Below are 22,603 nucleotides of genomic sequence, written 5' to 3' on the forward strand. Positions count from 1 at the left end.
AGACCAATGGAAGAGAATAGAAACCCCAGAACTAGACCCACAAACGTATGGCCAACTCATCTTTGACAAAGCAGGAAAGAACATCCAATGGAAAAGAGACAGTCTCTTTAACAAATGGTGCTGGGAGAACTGGACAGCAACATGCAGAAGGTTGAAACTAGACCACTTTCTCACACCATTCACAAAAATAAACTCAAAATGGATAAAGGACCTGAATGTGAGACTGGAAACCATCAAAACCCTAGAGGAGAAAGCAGGAAAAAACCTCTCTGACCTCAACCGCAGCAATTTCTTACTTGACACATCCCCAAAGGCAAGGGAATTAAAAGCAAAAATGAACTTTTGGGACCTCATGAAGATAAAAAGCTTCTGCACAGCAAAGGAAACAATCAACACAACTAAAAGGCAACCAATGGAATGGGAAAAGATATTTGCAAATGACATATCAGACAAAGGTCTAGTATCCAAAATCTATAAAGAGCTCACCAAACTCCACACCTGAAAAACAAATAATCCAGTGAAGAAATGGGCAGAAAAACATGAATACACACTTTTCTAAAGAAGAAATCCAGATGGCCAGCAGGCACATGAAAAGATACTCAACGTCGCTCCTCATCAGGGAAATACAAACCAAAACCACACTCAGATATCACCTCAGGCCAGTCAGGGTGGTGAAAATGAACAAATCAGGAGACTATAGATGCTGAAGCGGATGTGGAGAAACGGGAACCCTCTTGCACTGTTGGTGGGAATGCAAACTGGTGCAGCCGCTCTGGAAAACAGTGTGCAGATTCCTCAAAAAATTAAAAATAGATCTACCCTATGACCCAGAAATAGCACTCCTAGGAATTTACCCAAGGGATACAGGAGTGCTGATGCATAGGGGCACTTGTACCCCAATGTTTATAGCAGCACTTTCAACAATAGCCAAATTATGGAAAGAGCCTAAATGTCCATCAACTGATGAATGGATAAAGAAATCGTGGTTTATATACACAATGGAATGCTATGTGGCAATGAGAAAGAATGAAATATGGCCTTTTGTAGCAACGTGGATGGAACTGGAGAGTGTTATGCTAAGTGAAATAAGTCACACAGAGAAAGACACATACCATATGTTTTCACTTTTTTGTGGATCCTGAGAAACTTAACAGAAGACCATGGGGGAGGGGAAGGAAAAAAAATTAGAGAGGGAGGGAGCCAAAACATAAGAGACTTAAAAACTGAGAACTGAGGGTTGATGGGGGGTGGGAGGGAGAAGAAAGTGGGTGATGGGCATTGAGGAGGGCACCTGTTGGGATGAGCACTGGGTGTTGTATGGAAACCAATTTGACAATAAACTTCATATATTGAAACAACAACAAAAAAATAAATAAATAAATAAATAAATAAATAAATAAATAAATAAATAAAATGCACCCCAGATATCTCTAACAAACTACCTAAGTACAGACATTTGGTGGTCAAAGAATGATTTCTTCTTCAAAATAGACAAAGGAATTCCTATGAGCTTGCTATTACAGCTATTATAACAATCCCTATTATGACTAATTATTCCCCAAAAACCTTCAATGATATATGACTACTAGAGAAAAAAGAAAAGATAGAATTGATTCTTTATCTTCACTATTCCTTGTGGAATACTAAGACTTGGTGTTTAATTATAAATAAGTGAAAATTCAAAAATTATCTCCTCTTTTGAACAAATACTGTCAAATCATCAAGAGGATAAATCCCAAATCCCAAAAGGTCATGATGCAAGAAAGTAGACATATATAATACCTTCTTCTGGGCTTTCATTTTTACCATAAACATGTGCTTTCAAACTAGAGAAAAAGTATCTTGTAGGGCTTACTCTTTGCAATCCATGAGAGATTACAAACTGGATCATCCAATTTCTTGGAAGTCCTTCACATGCCTGTTGCTCCATGGAGTAATATTTTATGTCTGGTCTCTGACCCTCTTCTCAGCATTCATCCAAGGAGTAAGTGGAAATTGTCTAACATGTGAGCCACATGTACTCAAAGTTTTTGCAAAAATAATTTCATAAGAAATTTTTTATCTTTAAAAAAGCTGAAAATATTTCATTAGACTGAAATGCTGACAAATAAATAAAACCTAAAAATATTAATTTCCTTCTTGTTTCCCTGAATTCTGGGGAATATTTTTCACTTAGTTTGTGTATCACTCTAAAAGATAAATAAGAGATACATACAAGGGCTTAGGATTTTAAGTGAAGAGGTATATTAACTGACAATTGCTGGAGAAGGATTTATTTTGATGATTTTTGTTGCTTGGTGAATAAATATGGCAAATTTCTCTCTCCAGTGATATCTTCTTTCCAAAACCCATTTATTACTTTTCAGTCCCATCACATTAATAAGCCCTGGTTTAATGGGGATTCTTTTTTTTTTTTTTTTTTTTTTTTTTTTTTTTTTTTTTTATTTATTTATTTTTTTTTAATATATGAAATTTACTGTCAAATTGGTTTCCATACAACACCCAGTGCTCATCCCAAAAGGTGCCCTCCTCAATACCCATCACCCACCCTGCCCTCCCTCCCACCCCCCATCAACCCTCAGTTTGTTCTCAGTTTTTAACAGTCTCTTATGCTTTGGCTCTCTCCCACTCTAACCTCTTTTTTTTTTTTTTTCCCTTCCCCTCCCCCATGGGTTTCTGTTACGTTTCTCAGGATCCACATAAGAGTGAAACCATATGGTATCTGTCTTTCTCTGTATGGCTTATTTCACTTAGCATCACACTCTCCAGTTCCATCCACGTTGCTACAAAAGGCCATATTTCATTTTTTCTCATTGCCACGTAATATTCCATTGTGTATATAAACCACAATTTCTTTATCCATTCATCAGTTGATGGACATTTAGGCTCTTTCCATAATTTGGCTATTGTTGAGAGTGCTGCTATAAACATTGGGGTACAAGTGCCCCTATGCATCAGTACTCCTGTATCCCTTGGATAAATTCCTAGCAGTGCTATTGCTGGGTCATAGGGTAGGTCTATTTTTAATTTTCTGAGGAACCTCCACACTGCTTTCCAGAGCGGCTGCACCAATTTGCATTCCCACCAACAGTGCAAGAGGGTTCCCATTTCTCCACATCCTCTCCAGCATCTATAGTCTCCTGATTTCTTCATTTTGGCCACTCTGACTGGCGTGAGGTGGTATCTGAGTGTGGTTTTGATTTGTATTTCCCTGATGAGGAGCGACGTTGAACATCTTTTCATGTGCCTGTTGGCCATCCGGATGTCTTCTTTAGAGAGGTGTCTATTCATGTTTTCTGCCCATTTCTTCACTGGGTTATTTGTTTTTCGGGTGTGGAGTTTGATGAGCTCTTTATAGATTTTGGATACTAGCCCTTTGTCCGATGTGTCATTTGCAAATATCTTTTCCCATTCCGTTGGTTGCCTTTTAGTTTTGTTGGTTGTTTCCTTTGCTGTGCAGAAGCTTTTTATCTTCATAAGGTCCCAGTAATTCACTTTTGCTTTTAATTCCCTTGCCTTTGGGGATGTGCCGAGTAAGAGATTGCTACGGCTGAGGTCAGAGAGGTCTTTTCCTGCTTTCTCCTCTAAGGTTTTGATGGTTTCCTGTCTCACATTCAGGTCCTTTATCCATTTTGAGTTTATTTTTGTGAATGGTGTGAGAAAGTGGTCTAGTTTCAACCTTCTGCATGTTGCTGTCCAGTTCTCCCAGCACCATTTGTTAAAGAGACTGTCTTTTTTCCATTGGATGTTCTTTCCTGCTTTGTCAAAAATGAGTTGGCCATACGTTTGTGGGTCTAGTTCTGGGGTTTCTATTCGATTCCATTGGTCTATGTGTCTGTTTTTATGCCAATACCATGCTGTCTTGATGATGACAGCTTTGTAGTAGAGGCTAAAGTCTGGGATTGTGATGCCTCCTGCTTTGGTCTTCTTCTTCAAAATTACTTTGGCTATTCGGGGCCTTTTGTGGTTCCATATGAATTTTAGGATGGCTTGTTCTAGTTTCAAGAAGAATGCTGGTGCAATTTTGATTGGGATTGCATTGAATGTGTAGATAGCTTTGGGTAGTATTGACATTTTGACAATATTTATTCTTCCAATCCATGAGCAGGGAATGTCTTTCCATTTCTTTATATCTTCTTCAATTACCTGCATAAGCTTTCTATAGTTTTCAGCATACAGATCTTTTACATCTTTGGTTAGATTTATTCCTAGGTATTTTATGCTTCTTGGTGCAATTGTGAATGGGATTAGTTTCTTTATTTGTCTTTCTGTGGCTTCATTGTTAGTGTATAAGAATGCAACTGATTTCTGTACATTGATTTTGTATCCTGCAACTTTGCTGAATTCATGTATCAGTTCTAGCAGACTTTTGGTGGAGTCTATCGGATTTTCCATGTATAATATCATGTCATCTGCAAAAAGCGAAAGCTTGACTTCATCTTTGCCAATTTGGATGCCTTTGATTTCCTTTTGTTGTCTGATTGCTGATGCTAGAACTTCCAGCACTATATTAAACAACAGCGGTGAGAGTGGGCATCCCTGTCGTGTTCCTGATCTCAGGGAAAAAGCTCTCAGTTTTTCCCCATTGAGGATGATGTTAGCTGTGGGCTTTTCATAAATGGCTTTTATGATCTTTAAGTATGTTCCTTCTATCCCGACTTTCTCAAGGGTTTTTATTAAGAAAGGGTGCTGGATTTTGTCAAAGGCCTTTTCTGCATCGATTGACAGGATCATATGGTTCTTCTCTTTTTTTTTGTTAATGTGATGTATCACGTTGATCGATTTGCGAATGTTGAACCAGCCCTGCATCCCAGGAATGAATCCCACTTGATCATGGTGAATAATCCTTTTTATATGCTGTTGAATTCGATTTGCTAGTATCTTATTGAGAATTTTTGCATCCATATTCATCAGGGATATTGGCCTGTAGTTCTCTTTTTTTACTGGGTCTCTGTCTGGTTTAGGAATCAAAGTAATACTGGCTTCATAGAATGAGTCTGGAAGTTTTCCTTCCCTTTCTATTTCTTGGAATAGCTTGAGAAGGATAGGTATTATCTCTGCTTTAAATGTCTGGTAGAACTCCCCTGGGAAGCCATCTGGTCCTGGACTCTTATTTGTTGGGAGATTTTTGATAACCGATTCAATTTCTTTGCTGGTTATGGGTCTGTTCAAGCTTTCTATTTCCTCCTGATTGAGTTTTGGAAGAGTGTGGGTGTTTAGGAATTTGTCCATTTCTTCAAGGTTGTCCAATTTGTTGGCATATAATTTTTCATAGTATTCCCTGATAATTGTTTGTATCTCTGAGGGATTGGTTGTAATATTTCCATTTTCATTCATGATTTTATCTATTTGGGTCATCTCCCTTTTCTTTTTGAGAAGCCTGGCTAGAGGTTTGTCAATTTTGTTTATTTTTTCAAAAAACCAACTCTTGGTTTCGTTGATCTGCTCTACAGTTTTTTTAGATTCTATATTATTTATTTCTGCTCTGATCTTTATGATTTCTCTTCTTCTGCTGGGTTTAGGCTGCCTTTGCTGTTCTGCTTCTATTTCCTTTAGGTGTGCTGTTAGATTTTGTATTTGGGATTTTTCTTGTTTCTTGAGATAGGCCTGGATTGCAATGTATTTTCCTCTCAGGACTGCCTTCGCTGCATCCCAAAGCGTTTGGATTGTTGTATTTTCATTTTCGTTTGTTTCCATATATTTTTTAATTTCTTCTCTAATTGCCTGGTTGACCCACTCATTCGTTAGTAGGGTGTTCTTTAACCTCCATGCTTTTGGAGGTTTTCCAGACTTTTTCCTGTGGTTGATTTCAAGCTTCATAGCATTGTGGTCTGAAAGTATGCATGGTATAATTTCAATTCTTGTAAACTTATGAAGGGCTGTTTTGTGACCCAGTATATGATCTATCTTGGAGAATGTTCCATGTGCACTCGAGAAGAAAGTATATTCTGTTGCTTTGGGATGCAGAGTTCTAAATATATCTGTCAAGTCCATCTGATCCAATGTATCATTCAGGGCCCTTGTTTCTTTATTGACTGTGTGTCTAGATGATCTATCCATTTCTGTAAGTGGGGTGTTAAAGTCCCCTGCAATGACCACATTCTTATCAATAAGGTTGCTTATGTTTATGAGTAACTGTTTTATATATCTGGGGGCTCCGGTATTTGGCGCATAGACATTTATAATTGTTAGCTCTTCCTGATGGATAGACCCTGTAATTATTATATAATGCCCTTCTTCATCTCTTGTTACAGCCTTTAATTTAAAGTCTAGTTTGTCTGATATAAGTATGGCTACTCCAGCTTTCTTTTGGCTTCCAGTAGCATGATAAATAGTTCTCCATCCCCTCACTCTCAATCTAAAGGTGTCCTCAGATCTCAAATGAGTCTCTTGTAGACAGCAAATAGATGGGTCTTGTTTTTTTATCCATTCTGATACCCTATGTCTTTTGGTTGGTGCATTTAATCCATTTACATTCAGTGTTATTATAGAAAGATACGGGTTTAGAGTCATTGTGATGTCTGTATGTTTTATGTTTGTAGTGATGTCTCTGGTACTTTGTCTCACAGGATCCCCCTTAGGATCTCTTGTAGGGCTGGTTTTGTGGTGACAAATTCCTTCAGTTTTTGTTTGTTTGGGAAGACCTTTATCTCTCCTTCTATTCTAAATGACAGACTTGCTGGATAAAGGATTCTCGGCTGCATATTTTTTCTGTTTAGCACACTGAAGATATCGTGCCAAGCCTTTCTGGCCTGCCAAGTTTCAAAGGAGAGATCAGTCACGAGTCTTATAGGTCTCCCTTTATATGTGAGGGCACGTTTATCCCTTGCTGCTTTCAGAATTTTCTCTTTATCCTTGTATTTTGCCAGTTTCACTATGATATGTCGTGCAGAAGATCGATTCAAGTTACGTCTGAAGGGAGTTCTCTGTGCCTCTTGGATTTCAATGCCTTTTTCCTTCCCCAGTTCAGGGAAGTTCTCAGCTATAATTTCTTCAAGTACCCCTTCAGCACCTTTCCCTCTCTCTTCCTCCTCTGGGATACCAATTATGCGTATATTATTTCTTTTTAGTGTATCACTTAGTTCTCTAATTTTCCCCTCATACTCCTGGATTTTTTTATCTCTCTTTCTTTCAGCTTCCTCTTTCTCCATAACTTTATCTTCTAGTTCACCTATTCTCTCCTCTGCCTCTTCAATCCGAGCCGTCGTGGTTTCCATTTTGTTTTGCATTTCGTTTAAAGCGTTTTTCAGCTCCTCGTGACTGTGCCTTAGTCCCTTGATCTCTGTAGCAAGAGATTCTCTGCTGTCCTGTATACTGTTTTCAAGCCCAGCGATTAATTTTATGACTATTATTCTAAATTCACTTTCTGTTATATTATTTAAATCCTTTTTGATCAGTTCATTAGCTGTTGTTATTTCCTGGAGATTCTTCTGAGGGGAATTCTTCCGTTTGGTCATTTTGGATAGTCCCTGGAGCGGTGAGGACCTGCAGGGCACTTCCCCCGTGCTGTGGTGTATAACTGGAGTTGGTGGGCGGGGCCGCAGTCCGACCTGATGTCTGCCCCCAGCCCACCGCTGGGGCCACAGTCAGACTGGTGTGTGCCTTCTCTTCCCCTCTCCTAGGGGCGGGATTCACTGTGGGGTGGTGTGGCCCGTTTGGTCTACTTGCACACTGCCAGGCTTGTGGTGCTGGGGAGCTGGCGTATTAGCTGGGGTGGTTAGGCAAGGTGCACGGGGGCGGGAGGGGCAGGCTTAGCTCGCTTCTCCTTAGGTGATCCACTTCAGGAGGCGCCCTGTGGCAGCGGGAGGGAGTCAGATCCACTGCCGGAGGTTTGGCTCCGCAGAAGCACAGAGTTGGGTGTTTGCGCGGAGCGAGCAAGTTCCCTGGCAGGAACTGGTTCTCTTTGGGATTTTGGCTGGGGGATGGGCGGGGAAGATGGTGCTGGCGAGAGCCTTTGTTCCCCGCCAAGCTGAGCTCTGCCGTCCGGGGGCTCAGCAGCTCTCCCTCCCTTTGTCCTCCAGCCTTCCTGCTTTCTGAGCAGAGCTGTTAACTTCTGACCTCCCAGACGCTAAGTCGAGCTTGCTGTCGGAACACAGTCCGTCCGGCCCCTCCGCTTTTGCCAGCCCGACTCGGGGGCTCTGCTTGGCTGGCGAGCCGCCCCTCCGCCCCGGCTCCCTCCCGCCAGTCCGTGGAGCGCGCACCGCCTCGCCGCCCTTCCTACCCTCTTCCGTGGGCCTCTCGTCTGCGCTTGGCTCCGGAGACTCCGTTCTGCTAATCCTCTGGCGGTTTTCTGGGTTATTTAGGCAGGTATAGGTGGAATCTAAGTGATCAGCAGGACGCGCGGTGAGCCCAGCGTCCTCCTACGCCGCCATCTTCCGGAACTCCTCAATGGGGATTCTTTTTGAAGTAACAAAAGTTTCCAGCATGTTGAGTTTTTATTGTTATTTTTGTTAATCATACAGGATGTACCCTAAACTCTGGCTTTGGACAATTACTATCTCCAAGAAATATTCTAAAATAAGGGGGCTAAGGGTCAATAATGATTTGAAACAAATCCTTTGTCAACGACCTACCTCTTAATAATTAAACTGAGATGATGACACTAGGGTGCTGAGTAAACAGGACCACAGGAATGCCTAAAGGACAAAAGGACAATCCATTGGAATATAAAAAAGTACAATGTGGAAAATATCCTCAATAATATTATAACATATTTGGTAACATGGTAACTACACTTATCGTGGCAAGCATTCCAATATGTATAAAAATGTCAAATCACTATGTTGTACACCTGAAATTAATAGAACGTTGTATGTCAACTATACCTCAATGATAATAATAAAAAATCTTTCAAAAAGGAATTTAGGGACATGATTTCTCAAAATCCCTGTGTAAATGAGTAAATTCTGTTCTTAAAAACATTAATAAAGTGTTTTAGAAAACCAATAGAGCCAAGGATTTGGCTGACCTGACCTTCTATAACCATATATACAATTACAAGGCAAAAAGAATCTATAAATAGTAGTCCTTCCAATCTAGATGCCATCTCAACGGTCAAATAAAAGAGTCAGCCATCTATGTGGTCTGACCTTTACACAAGTAAGTCCAGGATTTCCCTGACTTAGAGTCTTGGATTTCTACTTTGAAAAATCTTCTTTGATTTATTAGATTATTCCTTATAAAATGTAAAAAATATTTCCAGGAGAGTAAAACAAAAAAAAATTAAGCAAAAAATGTATTAAAATATATTGTTAATCTCTTGATTATAAGTTCCATAAGTGCAAGATCTGGCATACCCACAGCTGTTTCTTCAGCACTTAAAAGACAACTTGATACAATGAAGAAGTTTAATAAGTATTTTTGAATGAATTACCTTGCTTAATGCAAAAGGTCAGAGTAAAGGTACTGAGGAAACAGGAGAACTGAGTTTTTTTTTGATTTAGGAACAACTACTTGGTATGGAAGTACCCAGAGAGAAGTGCAAAGCTCATTGTTTCTCATTTGCCCAGACATGAAAGGCCTAGATGGGGCTTAGTGAGATGTAAAAAGATATGAAAGTTCTGTCTAAAAGAGAAAAAAAGAACATGTGGGCAAGGACTGGGGGTGGGAAGGAGGTAAAAAAAAATACTATGGAAATTCTCACAAAAGTATGAAACCTATTTTTCCAATTTTCTTACAGCCAACTTGACCACGGGTACAAGTATAGGGACAATGAACTTGGTCACTGTGACTCAAACTAGCTGCTTTCCCTCAGGTCAATTGCCATTACGGGCATATGTGGTACATATATCGACACAGAAACACATCAAAATATTTAGCCAGAGCAACTTAGAGGCCAAGGTATAGGGCTCTTTCTCACAATATATAGTGCATTCAGTTGCCAAAAAAGTAAAGGAAGCATTTTTATACTAAACACTGGTATGAATACTTAAGTATCATTAAAAAAATGAATAAATCCTGGAATGATAGAGGTTTTTTTAGGTTACTTTAAAACTCCATGAGTAACCTGGAGGAACTGAAAATGAAAATAAATATTAGTTTGTGTCCTGTCATGGCACTACCCTTAGATTCTTAGGTGTCTTCATTTAGTCTTTTTATTAAGTCAGTTATAAATCATAGAATATCAAGTACTCATAGACTGTTGAAATATATTCACATGCACAGAAATATAGTATCAATAGTGCAGGTAAACATATGAAAAGTAAACTAATACCGGTAATTTATCAGAATCAAAAGATTGCATTCCTAGTATCTAGTCTAGCATTCTTAGAAAGGGAAAAATTTGTCTCCAACTCATGTTTTCCTTCTTTTCTAGTACTGCGCCTTTTTAAATAATATATGTTCAGGGCTGAGTAATGTAAGTCACAGTTTTGTTGTTTAAGCAAAAGTCCGTTTACTACTTTATGAAATAAAAAATAAAGAAATTTAATGTTTTCAGGAAGAACCAGCATACTCCATTAAGAGTGCTATAACAAAGTCATCTCCATGTCTTCCAGACCAATGAATGTGTCCGGCATAGAAACCACCAACTCCGTTAGCCACTTTATCCTCGTGGGCTTTCCCTCAAGCCCAGAAATGCAGCTCCTCTACTTCGGGCTCTTCTCAGTAGTCTACACGCTGACTCTCATGGGGAATGCAGCCATTGTCTGTGCAGTGCAGTGGGAACGGCGTCTTCACACGCCCATGTACATCCTCTTGGGGAATTTCTCTCTCCTGGAAATATGTTATGTCACCACGACCGTCCCTAACATGTTGGCCAATTTCCTGTCCTCAAGCAAGTCCATTTCCTTTGTGAACTGTTTTGCACAGTTCTACTTCTTCTTCTCTCTGGGGTGTGATGAGGGCTTCTTCCTCTGCATCATGGCCTTTGACAGGTACCTTGCCATCTGTCGTCCTCTGCATTACCCACGCATTATGACGAAACAGCTGTACACTGGCCTTGCCATCTTTGGCTGGTCGTGCGGGTTCGTCCTCTTCCTAACCCCAGTTGTTCTCATTTCACAGTTACCCTACTGTGGCCCAAATACCATCAACCATTTCTTGTGTGATCCTGCCCCATTGATGATGCTGTCCTGTTCTGAAGACACCACAACACAGTTCATTTACTCTACTTTCAATGCTGTTTTCATGATTGGAACCTTTCTCTTTGTTCTTTGTTCCTATGCTCTGGTGATTGTGGCTGTGCTAAGGATGCCCTCAGCAGCAGGCAAACGCAAGGCTTTCTCCACTTGTGCTTCTCATCTGGCAGTGGTGATCCTGTTTTTTGGCTCTGTTATGGTGATATATGTTAGTCCTGGATCAGGACGCCCAGTGAAAATGCAGAAAATTGTGACCTTACTTTATTCTGTGATAACACCCCTCTGTAATCCTCTAATCTATAGCCTTAGGAACAAGGAAATGAAGACTGCTCTGAAGAAAATCTTTGGCACTGCGCATGGTATTCATAAAATGTAAATCAGAGTCAAATTCCATCACTGGAGTGTAACTTCCCTTACCAAAACATGAGTGATATATTTGTCTGAAAATTCACTAAATTGTATTTCAAAACTACTAAAATGAAAGCCCATTATCATCTTAAACACCACTCACCACAAATTGTAGTAGTCTTATTTAAGAATGTATTTTAGGGGCGCCTGGGTGGCGCAGTCGGTTGAGCGTCCGACTTCAGCCGGGTCACGATCTCGCGGTCCGTGAGTTCGAGCCCCGCGTCGGGCTCTGGGCCGATGGCTCGGAGCCTGGAGCCTGTTTCCGATTCTGTGTCTCCCTCTCTCTCTGTCCCTCCCCCGTTCATGCTCTGTCTCTCTCTGTCCCAAAAATAAATAAAAAACGTTGAAAAAAAATTAAAAAAAAAAAGAATGTATTTTAGCAAGTGGATTCAATTTTGTTTTGAAGCTATTTATCAAGTAAGTGAAATTTTAGTATCTAAGCCCATTAGTCCCTCTATATGTAATTCAATTTCTAAAAAGACAGAGGTCTATTTTGCATTACTGAGTTGAAACAACTGATACACATGTAATAGAGAGCACAGATTGCTTTGGGCATTAACACTGTAAGCCAATAATTCTCCACTGAGACATACTTACTGAGAAGGAAGATGCAAATTTGAAGGAAGTCTACCCTGTCAAAGTATGCATCTTTAAGGAAACAGACTAATAGCCTTAGCTGAATATTAATGATTTTTCAGAGGGCACAGGACAAGGATTAGGAATTTACAGTGTATTAGCTACCTAGAATACGGTAAAGATAAGAGCTAAACATAAAGTCCAGGACATTACTCAAGGTGTAACTCAGCTTGGGGTAAATACAGTTAAACAACAGTTTCTGGTACCATGTGTGGTTTAATTTTAGCACTGTGTGACTTATTTTAATGCTATAACCATCTTAAAACTATTTCCATAAACTTCACACTTGTCAGAATGGCTAAAATAAAAAACACAAGAAACTAGCGTTGGCAAGGATGTGGAGGAAAAAGGAAACTCATGTACTGTTGGTGGGAATACAAACTGGTGCAGCTACCATAGAAAACAGTATGGAGGTTCCTTAAAAATTAAAAATAGAATTACCATATGATCCAGTTATTCTACTATTGGATATTTACCCACAGAAAATGAAAATGCTAATTTGAGGTGATGCAGGCACCCCAAGTCCACTGTAGCATCATTTACAATAGCCAACATATGACAGCAATCCAATGCCCACCCATAGATGAATAGATAAAGAACATATGGAAGATAAAGAAGATAGATATGTCTATGTATACATACACATACAATGGACTATTGCTCAACCATAAAAAGAATGAAATTTTTCCATTTGCAATAACATGGATGGACCTACAGAATATAATGCTAAGCAAAGAAAGTCAGACAGAGAAAGACAAAAGAGCATATTATTTCACTCATAGGTGGAAATTAAGAACCAAATGAACAAAGAAAGAGACCAAAAACAAAACAAAAAAACAAACAAAACCCGATCCTTAAATAATAAAGAACAAACTGGTGGTTGAAAAAGGGGAGGTAAGTGGAGGGATGGGTGAATGAGGTGTATGGAATTAAGAGTTTTTTGAACCCCTATATTGTACACCTGAAACAAATATAACACTATATGTTAATTACACTAGAATTTCTTTCTCAATATATTTTATTAGTGACCTATCTCAGTGAGTTATGGCATATTACAAAGATAAACCAAAATTATATTGATCCATCAACATTTCCCTATGGTTAGCCTTTGATGTATGTAAATATCTCTATGTTCAATTATAAGGTTAACACAACTTTACATTTTCTTTTGTTCCGTCTCTTTATTCAATTTTTAAATATGTTTTTATTTTAATTCCTATGTAGTTAACATACAGTGTTAAATAGTTTCAGGTATAGAATACAGTGATTCAACATCTATACATTACTCAGTGCTCCTCATAATACTGGAATATAAAAAAATAAATGAATAAAATTTTAAAATATTTATTTTCTCCTCTGGGATGCAGCAAAGGCAGTCATAAGAGGAAAGCATATAGCAGTCCAGGGCTTCCTAAACAGGAAAAAATGTCTCAGATACACAACCTAACCTTACACCCTAAAGAGCTGGAAAAACAACAGCAAATATAGCAGAAGACAGGAAATAATAAAGTTTAGAGCAGAAATTAATGCACTGAAACAAAAAAAAAACCCAAAAAACAAAAAAAAAAAAGTAGATCAATGAAACCAGAAGTTGGTTCTTTGAAAGAAATAACAAAATTGATAAACCACTAGCCAGTTTAATCAAAAAGAAAAAGGAAAGAACCCAAATCCTAAAATCAAGAATGAAAGAGGAAAGATCACAACCAAAACAACAGAAATACAAACAATAATAAGAGAATAATATGAGATCCTGTACACCAATAAATTGGGCAATCTGGAAGAAATACACAAATTCCTAGGAACATATAAACCACCAAAACTGAAACAGGAAGAAACAGAAATTTGAACACACCCATAACCAGTAAAGAAATATAATTAATAATCAAAAATCACCCAAAAAACAATGGTCCAGGGCCAGATGGCTTTCCAAGGGAATTCTAACACACATTTAAGGAACAGTTAACACCTATGCTCTCTTTTAAAAATTTAATTTAATTAATTTATTTTAATATGAAATCTATTGTCAAACTGGTTCCCATACAACACCCAGTGCTCATCCCAACAGGTGCCCTCAATACCCATCACCCACTATCCCTTCCCTCCCACCGCCCATCAACCCTCAGTTTGTTCTCAGTTTTTAAGACTCTCTTATGTTTTGGCTCTCTCCCTAACTTTTTTTTCCTTCCCCTCCCCCATGGTCTTCTGTTAAGTTTCTCAGGATCCACAAAAGAGTGAAAACATATGGTATGTGTCTTTCTCTGTGTGACTTATTTCACTTAGCATAACACTCTCTAGTCCCATCAACATTGCTACAATAGGCCATATTTCATTCTTTCTCATTGCCACATAGCATTCCATTGTGTATATAAACAACGATTTCTTTATCCATTCATCAGTTGATGGACATTTAGGCTCTTTCCATAATTTGGCTATTGTTGAAAGTGCTGCTATAAACATTGGGGTACAAGTGCCCCTATGCATCAGCACTCCTGTATCCCTTGGGTAAATTCCTAGCAGTGCTATTTCTGGGTTATAGGGTAGATCTATTTTTAATTTTCTGACGAACCTCCACACTGTTTTCCAGAGCGGCTGCACCAGTTTGCATTCCCACCAACAGTTCAAGAGGGTTCCCATTTCTCCACATCCGCTTCAGCATCTATAGTCTCCTGATTTGTTCATTTTAGCCAATCTGACTGGTGTGAAGTGATATCTCAGAGTGGTTTTTGATTTGTATTTCCATGAAGAGGACGTTGAGTATCTTTTAATGTGCCTGATGGCCATCCGATTGTCTTCTTTAAAGAAGTATCTGTTCATGTTTTCGGCCCATTTCTTCACTGGATTATTTGTTTTTCAGGTGTGGAGTTTGGTGAGCTCTTTATAGATTTTGGATACTAGCCCTTTGTCCGATATGTCACTTGCAAATATCTTTTCCCATTCCATTGGTTGCCTTTTAGTTGTGTTGATTGTTTCCTTTGCTGTGCAGAAGCTTTTAATCTTCATGAGGTCCCAATAGCTCATTTTTGCTTTTAATTCCCTTGCCTTTGGGGATGTGTCAAGTAAGAAATTGCTGCGGCTGAGGTCAGAGAGGTTTTTTCCTGCTTTCTCCTCTAGGGTTTTGATGGTTTCCTGTCTCCCATTCAGGTCCTTTATCCATTTTGAGTTTATTTTTGTGAATGGTGTGAGAAAGTGGTCTAGTTTCATCCTTCTGCATGTTGCTGTCCAGTCCTTCCAGCACCATTTGTTAAAGAGACTGTCTTGTTTCCATTGGATATTGTTTCCGGCTTTGTCAAAGATTAGTTGGCCATACTTCTGTGGGTCTAGTTCTGGGGTTTCTATTCTCTTCCATTGGTCTATGTGTCTGTTTTTGTGCCAATACCATGCTGTCTTGATGATTACAGCTTTGGAGTAGAGGCTAAAGTCTGGGATTGTTATGCCTCCTGCTTTGATCTTCTTCAAAATTACTTTGGCTATTCAGGGCCTTTTGTGGTTCCATATGAATTTTAGGATTGCTTGTTCTAGCTTCAAGCATTCTTCAAGAAGAATGCAGGTACAATTCTGACTGAGATTGCATTAAATATGTAGATGGCTTTGGGTAGTATTGACAGTTTAATAATGTTTGTTCTTCCAATCCATGAGCATGGAATGTTTTTCCATTTCTTTATAACTTCTTCAATTTCCTTCATAAGTTTTCTATACTTTTCAGCATACAGACCTTTTACATCTTTGGTTAGGTTTATTCCTAGGTATTTAATGCTTCTTGGTGCAATTGTGAATGGGATCAGTTTCTTTGTCTTTCTGTTGCTTCATTATTAGTGTATAAGAATGCAACTGAGGGGGGGGGCAGGCTTCTGGGAAGATGGTGGATTAGGAGGACACTGGGCTCAACACGTCCTGCAGATGACTTAGATTCCACCCACACCTGCCTAAATAACCCAGAAAATCACCAGAAGACTAGCAGAATGGAGTCTCTGGAGCCAAGCGCAGATGAGAGGCCCACGGAAGAGGGTAGGAAGGGCGGAGAGCCGGTGCACGCTACACGGACTGGCGGGAGGGAGCCAGGGCAGAGGGGCAGCCCGCTGGCAAAGCAGAGCCCCTAAGTCTGGCTTGCAAAAGCAGAGGGGCCGGACAAAGTGTGTTCAGACAGCAAGCGGGACTTAACATCTGGAAGGTTATAAGTTAACAGCTCTGATCAGAGAGTGGGAGGGCTGGAGGACAACGGGAGGGAGAGTTGTTGAGCCCTGGGCAACAGAGCTCAGCTAGGCAGGGGAAAAAGGCACTTGGCAGCACCATCTCCCTCGCCCATCCCCAGCCAAAATCCCAAAGGGAACCAGTTCCTTCCAGGGAACTTGCTTGCACCACGCAAACACCCAAACACTGTGCTTCTGCAGATCCATCTCTCCAGTGGGCCTGACTCCCTCCCAGTGCCACAGGGCCCCTCCCGAAGTGGACCTCCGAAGGAAAAGTGAGCTGAGCCTGCCCCTCCCGCCCCTGTGCACCTTGCCTGTCCACCCGAGCTAATACACTAGATCCCCAGCACCATAAGCCTGGCAGTGTGCAAGTAGCCCAGAGGGGCCACGCCACCCCACAGTGAAACCCGCCCATACGAGAGGACAAGAGAAGGTATACACCAGTCTGATTGTGGCCCCAGTGGTGGGCTGAGGGCAGACATCAGGTCTGACTGCGGCCCTGCCCACGAACGCAGGTTATTCAAGACAGCACAGAGGAAGTGCCCGCAGTTCTGCACCACTCCAGGGACTATCCAAAATGACGAAAGGGAAGAATTCCCCTCAAAAAAAACCTCCAGGAAATAATGACAGCTAACGAAGTGATCAAAAACGATATAAACAATATAACAGAAAGTGAATTTAGAATAATAGTCATAAAATTAATCGCTGGGCTTGAAAACAATATACAGGACAGCAGAGAATCTATTGCTACAGAGATCAAGGGACTAAGGAACAGCCAGGAGGAGCTAAAAAAATGCTATTAATGAGCTGCAAAATAAAATGGAGACAACCACAGCTTGGATTGAAGAGGCAGAGGAGAGAATAGGGGAACTACAAGATAAATTATGGAAAAAGAAGAAGCTGAGAAAAAGAGAGATAAAAAAAAAATCCAGGAGTATGAGGGGAAAATTAGAGAACTAGGTGATGCACTAAAGACAAATAATCTATGCATAATTGGTATTCCAGAGGAGGAAGAGAGGGAAAGGTGTTGAAGGTGTACTTGAAGAAATAACAGCTGAGAACTTCCCTGATCTGGGGAATAAAAAAGGCATTGAAATCCAAGAGGCACAGAGAACTCCCTTCAGACAAAACTTGAATCGATCTTCTGCAGGACATATCACAGTGAAACTGGCAAAACACAAGGATAAAGAGAAAATTCTGAAAGCAGCTAGGGATAAACGTGCCCTAACATATAAAGGGAGACCTATAAGACTCGTGACTGATCTCTCTACTGAAACTTGGCAGGCCAGAAAGGAATGGCAGTAAATCTTCAACGTGATCAACAGAAAAAATATGCAGCTGAGAACCCTTTATCCAGCAAGTCTGTCATTTAGAATAAGGAGAGATAAAGGTCTTCCCAAACAAACAAAAACCGAAGGAATTCGTCACCAATAAACCAGCCCTACAAGAGATCCTAAGGGGGAGCCTGTGAGACAAAGTACCAGAGACATCGCTACAAGCATGAAACCTACGGACATCACAATGACTCTAAACCAATATCTTTCTATAATAACACTGAATGTAAATGGACTAAATACGCCAACCAAAAGACATAGGGTATCAGAATGGATAAAAAACAAGACCCATCTATTTGCTGTCTACAAGAGACTCATTTTAGACCTGAGGACACCTTTAGATTGAGAGTGAGGGGATGGAGAACTATTTATCATGCTACTGGAAGTCAAAAGAAACCTGGAGTAGCCATACTTGTATCAGACAAACTAGACTTTAAATTAAAGGTTGTAAGAAGAGATGAAGAAGGACATTATATAATAATTACAGGGTCTATCCATCAGGAAGAGCTAACAATTATAAATGTCTATGCGCCGAATATTGGAGCCCCAAAACATATAAATCAATTAGTCACAAACATAAGCAACCTTATTGATAAGAATGTGGTAATTGCAGGGGACTTTAACACCCCACTCACAACAATGGATAGGTCATCTAGACACACGGTCAATAAAGAAACAAGGGCCCTGAATGATACATCGAATCAGATGGACTTGACAGATATATTTAGAACTCTGCATCCCAAAGCAACAGAATATACTTTCTTCTCGAGTCCACATGGAACATTCTCCAAGACAGATCATATACTGGGTCACAAAACAGCCCTTCATAAGTATACAAGAATTGAAATCATACCATGCATACTTTCAGACCACAATGCTATGAAGCTTGAAATCAACCACAGGAAAAAGTCTGGAAAACCTCCAAAAGCACGGAGGTTAAAGAACACCCTACTAATGAATGAGTGGGTCAACCAGGCAATTAGAGAAGAAATTAAAAAATATATGGAAACAAACGAAAATGAAAATACAACAATCAAAACGCTTTGGGATGCAGCAAAGGCAGTCCTGAGAGGAAAATACATTGCAATCCAGGCCTATCTCAAGAAACAAGAAAATCCCAAATACAAAATCTAATAGCACACCTAAAGGATATAGAAGCAGAGCAGCAAAGACACCCTAAACCCAGCAGAAGAAGAGAAATAAAAAGATCAGAGCAGAAATAATATAGAATCTAAAAAACTGTAGAGCATGTCAAGGAAACCAAGAGTTGGTTTTTTGAAAAAATAAACACCCCTAGCCAGGCTTCTCAAAAAGAAAAGAGAGATGACTCAAATAGATAAAATGATGAAAGAAAATGGAATTCTTACAACCAATCCCTCAGAGATACAAGCAATTATCAGGGAACACTATGAAAAATTATATGCCAACAAACTGGACAACCTGGAAGAAATGGACAAATTCCTAAACACCCACACACTTCCAAAACTCAAAAAAGAGGAAGTAGAAAGCTTGAACAGACCCATAACCAGCGAAGAAATTAAATCAGTTATCAAAAATCTCCCAACAAATAAGAGTCCAAGACCAGATGGCTTCCCTGGGGAATTCTACTAGACATTTAAAGCAGAGATAATACCTATCCTTCTCAAGCTATTCCAAAAAATAGAAATGGAAGGAAAACTTCCAGACTCTTTCTATGAACCAGTATTACTTTGATTCCTAAACCAGACAGAGGCCCTGTAAAAAAAGAGAACTACAGGCCAATATTCCTGATGAATATGGATACAAAAATTCTCTAGAAGATACTAGCAAGTCGAATTCAACAGCATATAAAAAGAATTATTCACCATGATCAAGTGGGATTCATTCCTGGGATGCAGGGCTGGTTCAACATTCACAAATCAATCAACATGATACATCACATTAATAAAAGAAAAGATAAGAACCATATGATCCTGTCAACGATGCAGAAAAAGTATTTGACAAAATGCAGCAGCCTTTCTTAATAAAAACCCTCGAGAAAGTCGGGGTAGAAGGAACATACTTAAACATCATAAAAGCCATTTATGAAAAGCTCACAGCTAATATCATCCTCAATGGGGAAAAACTGAGAACTTTCCCCGAGATCAGGAACACAACAGGGATGTCCACTCTCACTGCTGTTGTTTCACACAGTGTTGGAAGTGCTAGCATCAGCAGACAACAAAAGGAAATCAAAGGCATCAAAATGGGCAAAGATGAAGTCAAGCTTTCACTTTTTGCAGATGACATGATATTATACATGGAAAACCCAATAGACTCCACCAAAAGTCTGCTAGAACTGATACATGAATTCAACAAAGTCGCAGGGTAAAAAATTAATGTACAGAAATCAGTAGCATTCTTGTACACTAATAATAAAGCAACAGAAAGACAAATAAAGAAACTGATCCCATTCACAATTGCACCAAGAAGCATAAAATACCTGGGAATAAATCTAACCAAAGATGTACAAGATCTGTATGCTGAAAACTATAGAAAGCTTATGAAGGAAATTGAAGAAGATATAAAGAAATGGAAAGACATTCCCTGCTCATGGATTGGAAGAATAAATATTGTCAAAATGTCAATACTACCCAAAGCTATCTACACATTCAATGCAATCCCAATCAAAATTGCACCAGCATTCTTCTCAAAGCTAGAACAAGCAATCCTAAAATTCATATGGAACCACAAAAGGCCCTGAATAGCCAAAGTAATTTGGAAGAAGACCAAAGCAGGAGGCATCACAATCCCAGACTTTAGCCTCTACTCCAAAGCTGTAATCATCAAGACAGCATGGTATTGGCACAAAAACAGACACATAGACCAATGGAAGAGAATAGAAACCCCAGAACTAGACCCACAGAAGTATGGCCAACTAATCTTTGACAAAGCCGGAAACAATATCCAATGGAAACAAGACAGTCTCTTTAACAAATGGTGCTGGAAGGACTGGACAGCAACATGCAGAAGGATGAAACTAGACCACTTTCTCACACCATTCACAAAAATAAACTCAAAATGGATAAAGGACCTGAATGTGAGACTGGAAACCATCAAAACCCTAGAGGAGAAAGCAGGAGAAAACCTCTCTGACCTCAGCCGCAGCAATTTCTTACTTGACACATCCCCAAAGGCAAGGGAATTAAAAGCAAAAATGAATTACTGGGACCTCATGAAGATAAAAAGCTTCTGCACAGCAAAGGAAACAATCAACATAACTAAAAGGCAACCAATGGAATGGGAAAAGATATTTGCAAGTGACATATCGGACAAAGGGCTAGTATCCAAAATCTATAAAGAGCTCACCAAACTCCACACCCGAAAAACAAATAATCCAGTGAAGAAATGGGCAGAAAACATGAATAGACACTTCTCTAAAGAAGACATCCAGATGGCCAATAGGCACATGAAAAGATGCTCAACGTCGCTCCTCATCAGGGAAATACAAATCAAAACCACACTCAGATATCACCTCACACCAGTCAGAGTGGCCAAAATGAACAAATCAGGAGACTATAGATGCTGGAGAGGATGTGGAGAAACGGGAACCCTCTTGCACTGTTGGTGGGAATGCAAACTGGTGCAGCCGCTCTAGAAAACAGTGTGCAGGTTCCTCAAAAAATTAAAAATAGACCTACCCTATGACCCAGCAATAGCACTGCTGGGAATTTACCCAAGGGATACAGGAGTACTGATGCATAGGGGCACTTGTACCCCAATGTTTATAGCAGCACTCTCAACAATAACCAAATTGTGGGAAAAGCCTAACTGTCCATAAACTGATGAATGGATAAAGAAATTGTGGTTTATATACACAATGGAGTACTACGTGGCAATGAGAAAGAATGAAATATGGCCCTTTGTAGCAACGTGGATGGAATTGGAGAACGTGATGCTAAGTGAAATAAGCCATACAGAGAAAGACAGATACCATATGTGTTCACTCTTATGTGGACCCTGAGAAACTTAACAGGATCCCATTGGGGAGGGGAAGGAAAAAAAAAAAAGAGGTTAGAGTGGGAGAGAGCCAAAACATAAGAGAGTCTTAAAAACTGAAAACAAACTGAGGGCTGACTGGGGGTGGGAGGGAGGGGAGGGGGATTTGTATTTTCCTGATGAGGAGCAACGTTGAGCATCTTTTCATGTGCCTGTTGACCATCTGGATGACTTCTTTAGAGAAGTGTCTGTTCATGTTTTCTGCCCATTTCTTCACTGGATTATTTGTTTTTTAGGTGTAACTTAACAGAAGACCATGGGGGAAGGGAAGAAAAAAAAAAGGGAGGGAGCCAAACCATAAGAGACTCTTAAAAACTGAGAATAAACTGAGGGTTGATGGGGGGTGGGAGGGAGGGGAAAGTGGGTGATGCGTATTGAGGAGGGCACCTGTTGGGTTGAGCACTGGGTGTTGTATGGAAACCAATTTGACAATAAATTTCATATATTGGAAAAATAAAAATAAAAATAAAAAAATAAAGAGCATGTAAGACAGTGATGTTTTTTGGGACATCTTTGAAAACACAATCAACCAGAGAGTCTACTCTCTGATCCTAACCAATCACATCACTTCCACATGTTAAATATATTCAACTCCTCCCCCAAATGTTCTCCCCTTATGGTATCAGGCATTAGTGCAGAATCTGATCACTTAAAATGATGCATGAAGTTCCTGGGTACAGTGACCTGGCAAGATAATTGCAATATTCATTTCTGTTTAAAACAAAGGAGGACCGGGGCGCCTGGGTGGCGCAGTCGGTTAAGCGTCCGACTTCAGCCAGGTCACGATCTCGCGGTCCGGTCCGTGAGTTCGAGCCCCGCGTCAGGCTCTGGGCTGATGGCTCGGAGCCTGGAGCCTGTTTCCGATTCTGTGTCTCCCTCTCTCTCTGCCCCTCCCCCCGTTCATGCTCTGTCTCTCTCTGTCCCAAAAATAAATAAAAAACGT

At 39.9% G+C, this 22,603-nt stretch overlaps 1 protein-coding gene across 1 annotated transcript; it reads left to right on the forward strand.

Moving 5' to 3' along the window:
- The first annotated feature begins 10,500 nt into the window (after window positions 1–10,500).
- On the forward strand, window positions 10,501–11,584 carry LOC131516828 (olfactory receptor 11G2-like). Its single transcript, XM_058738341.1, has one exon. The coding sequence runs from the start codon at window positions 10,501–10,503 to the stop codon at window positions 11,452–11,454; it is 954 nt and encodes a 317-aa protein (XP_058594324.1). The 3' UTR covers window positions 11,455–11,584.
- The last annotated feature ends 11,019 nt before the right edge of the window (window positions 11,585–22,603 follow it).

Source organism: Neofelis nebulosa, chromosome 7 (assembly GCF_028018385.1).
Source record: "Neofelis nebulosa isolate mNeoNeb1 chromosome 7, mNeoNeb1.pri, whole genome shotgun sequence".
Classification (NCBI taxonomy): Eukaryota; Metazoa; Chordata; class Mammalia; order Carnivora; family Felidae; genus Neofelis; species Neofelis nebulosa.

Bases quoted from the DNA above. Each gene is read 5' to 3' on its own strand.
- LOC131516828 (XM_058738341.1), top strand. From the start codon at position 10,501: ATGAATGTGTCCGGCATAGAAACCACCAACTCCGTTAGCCACTTTATC.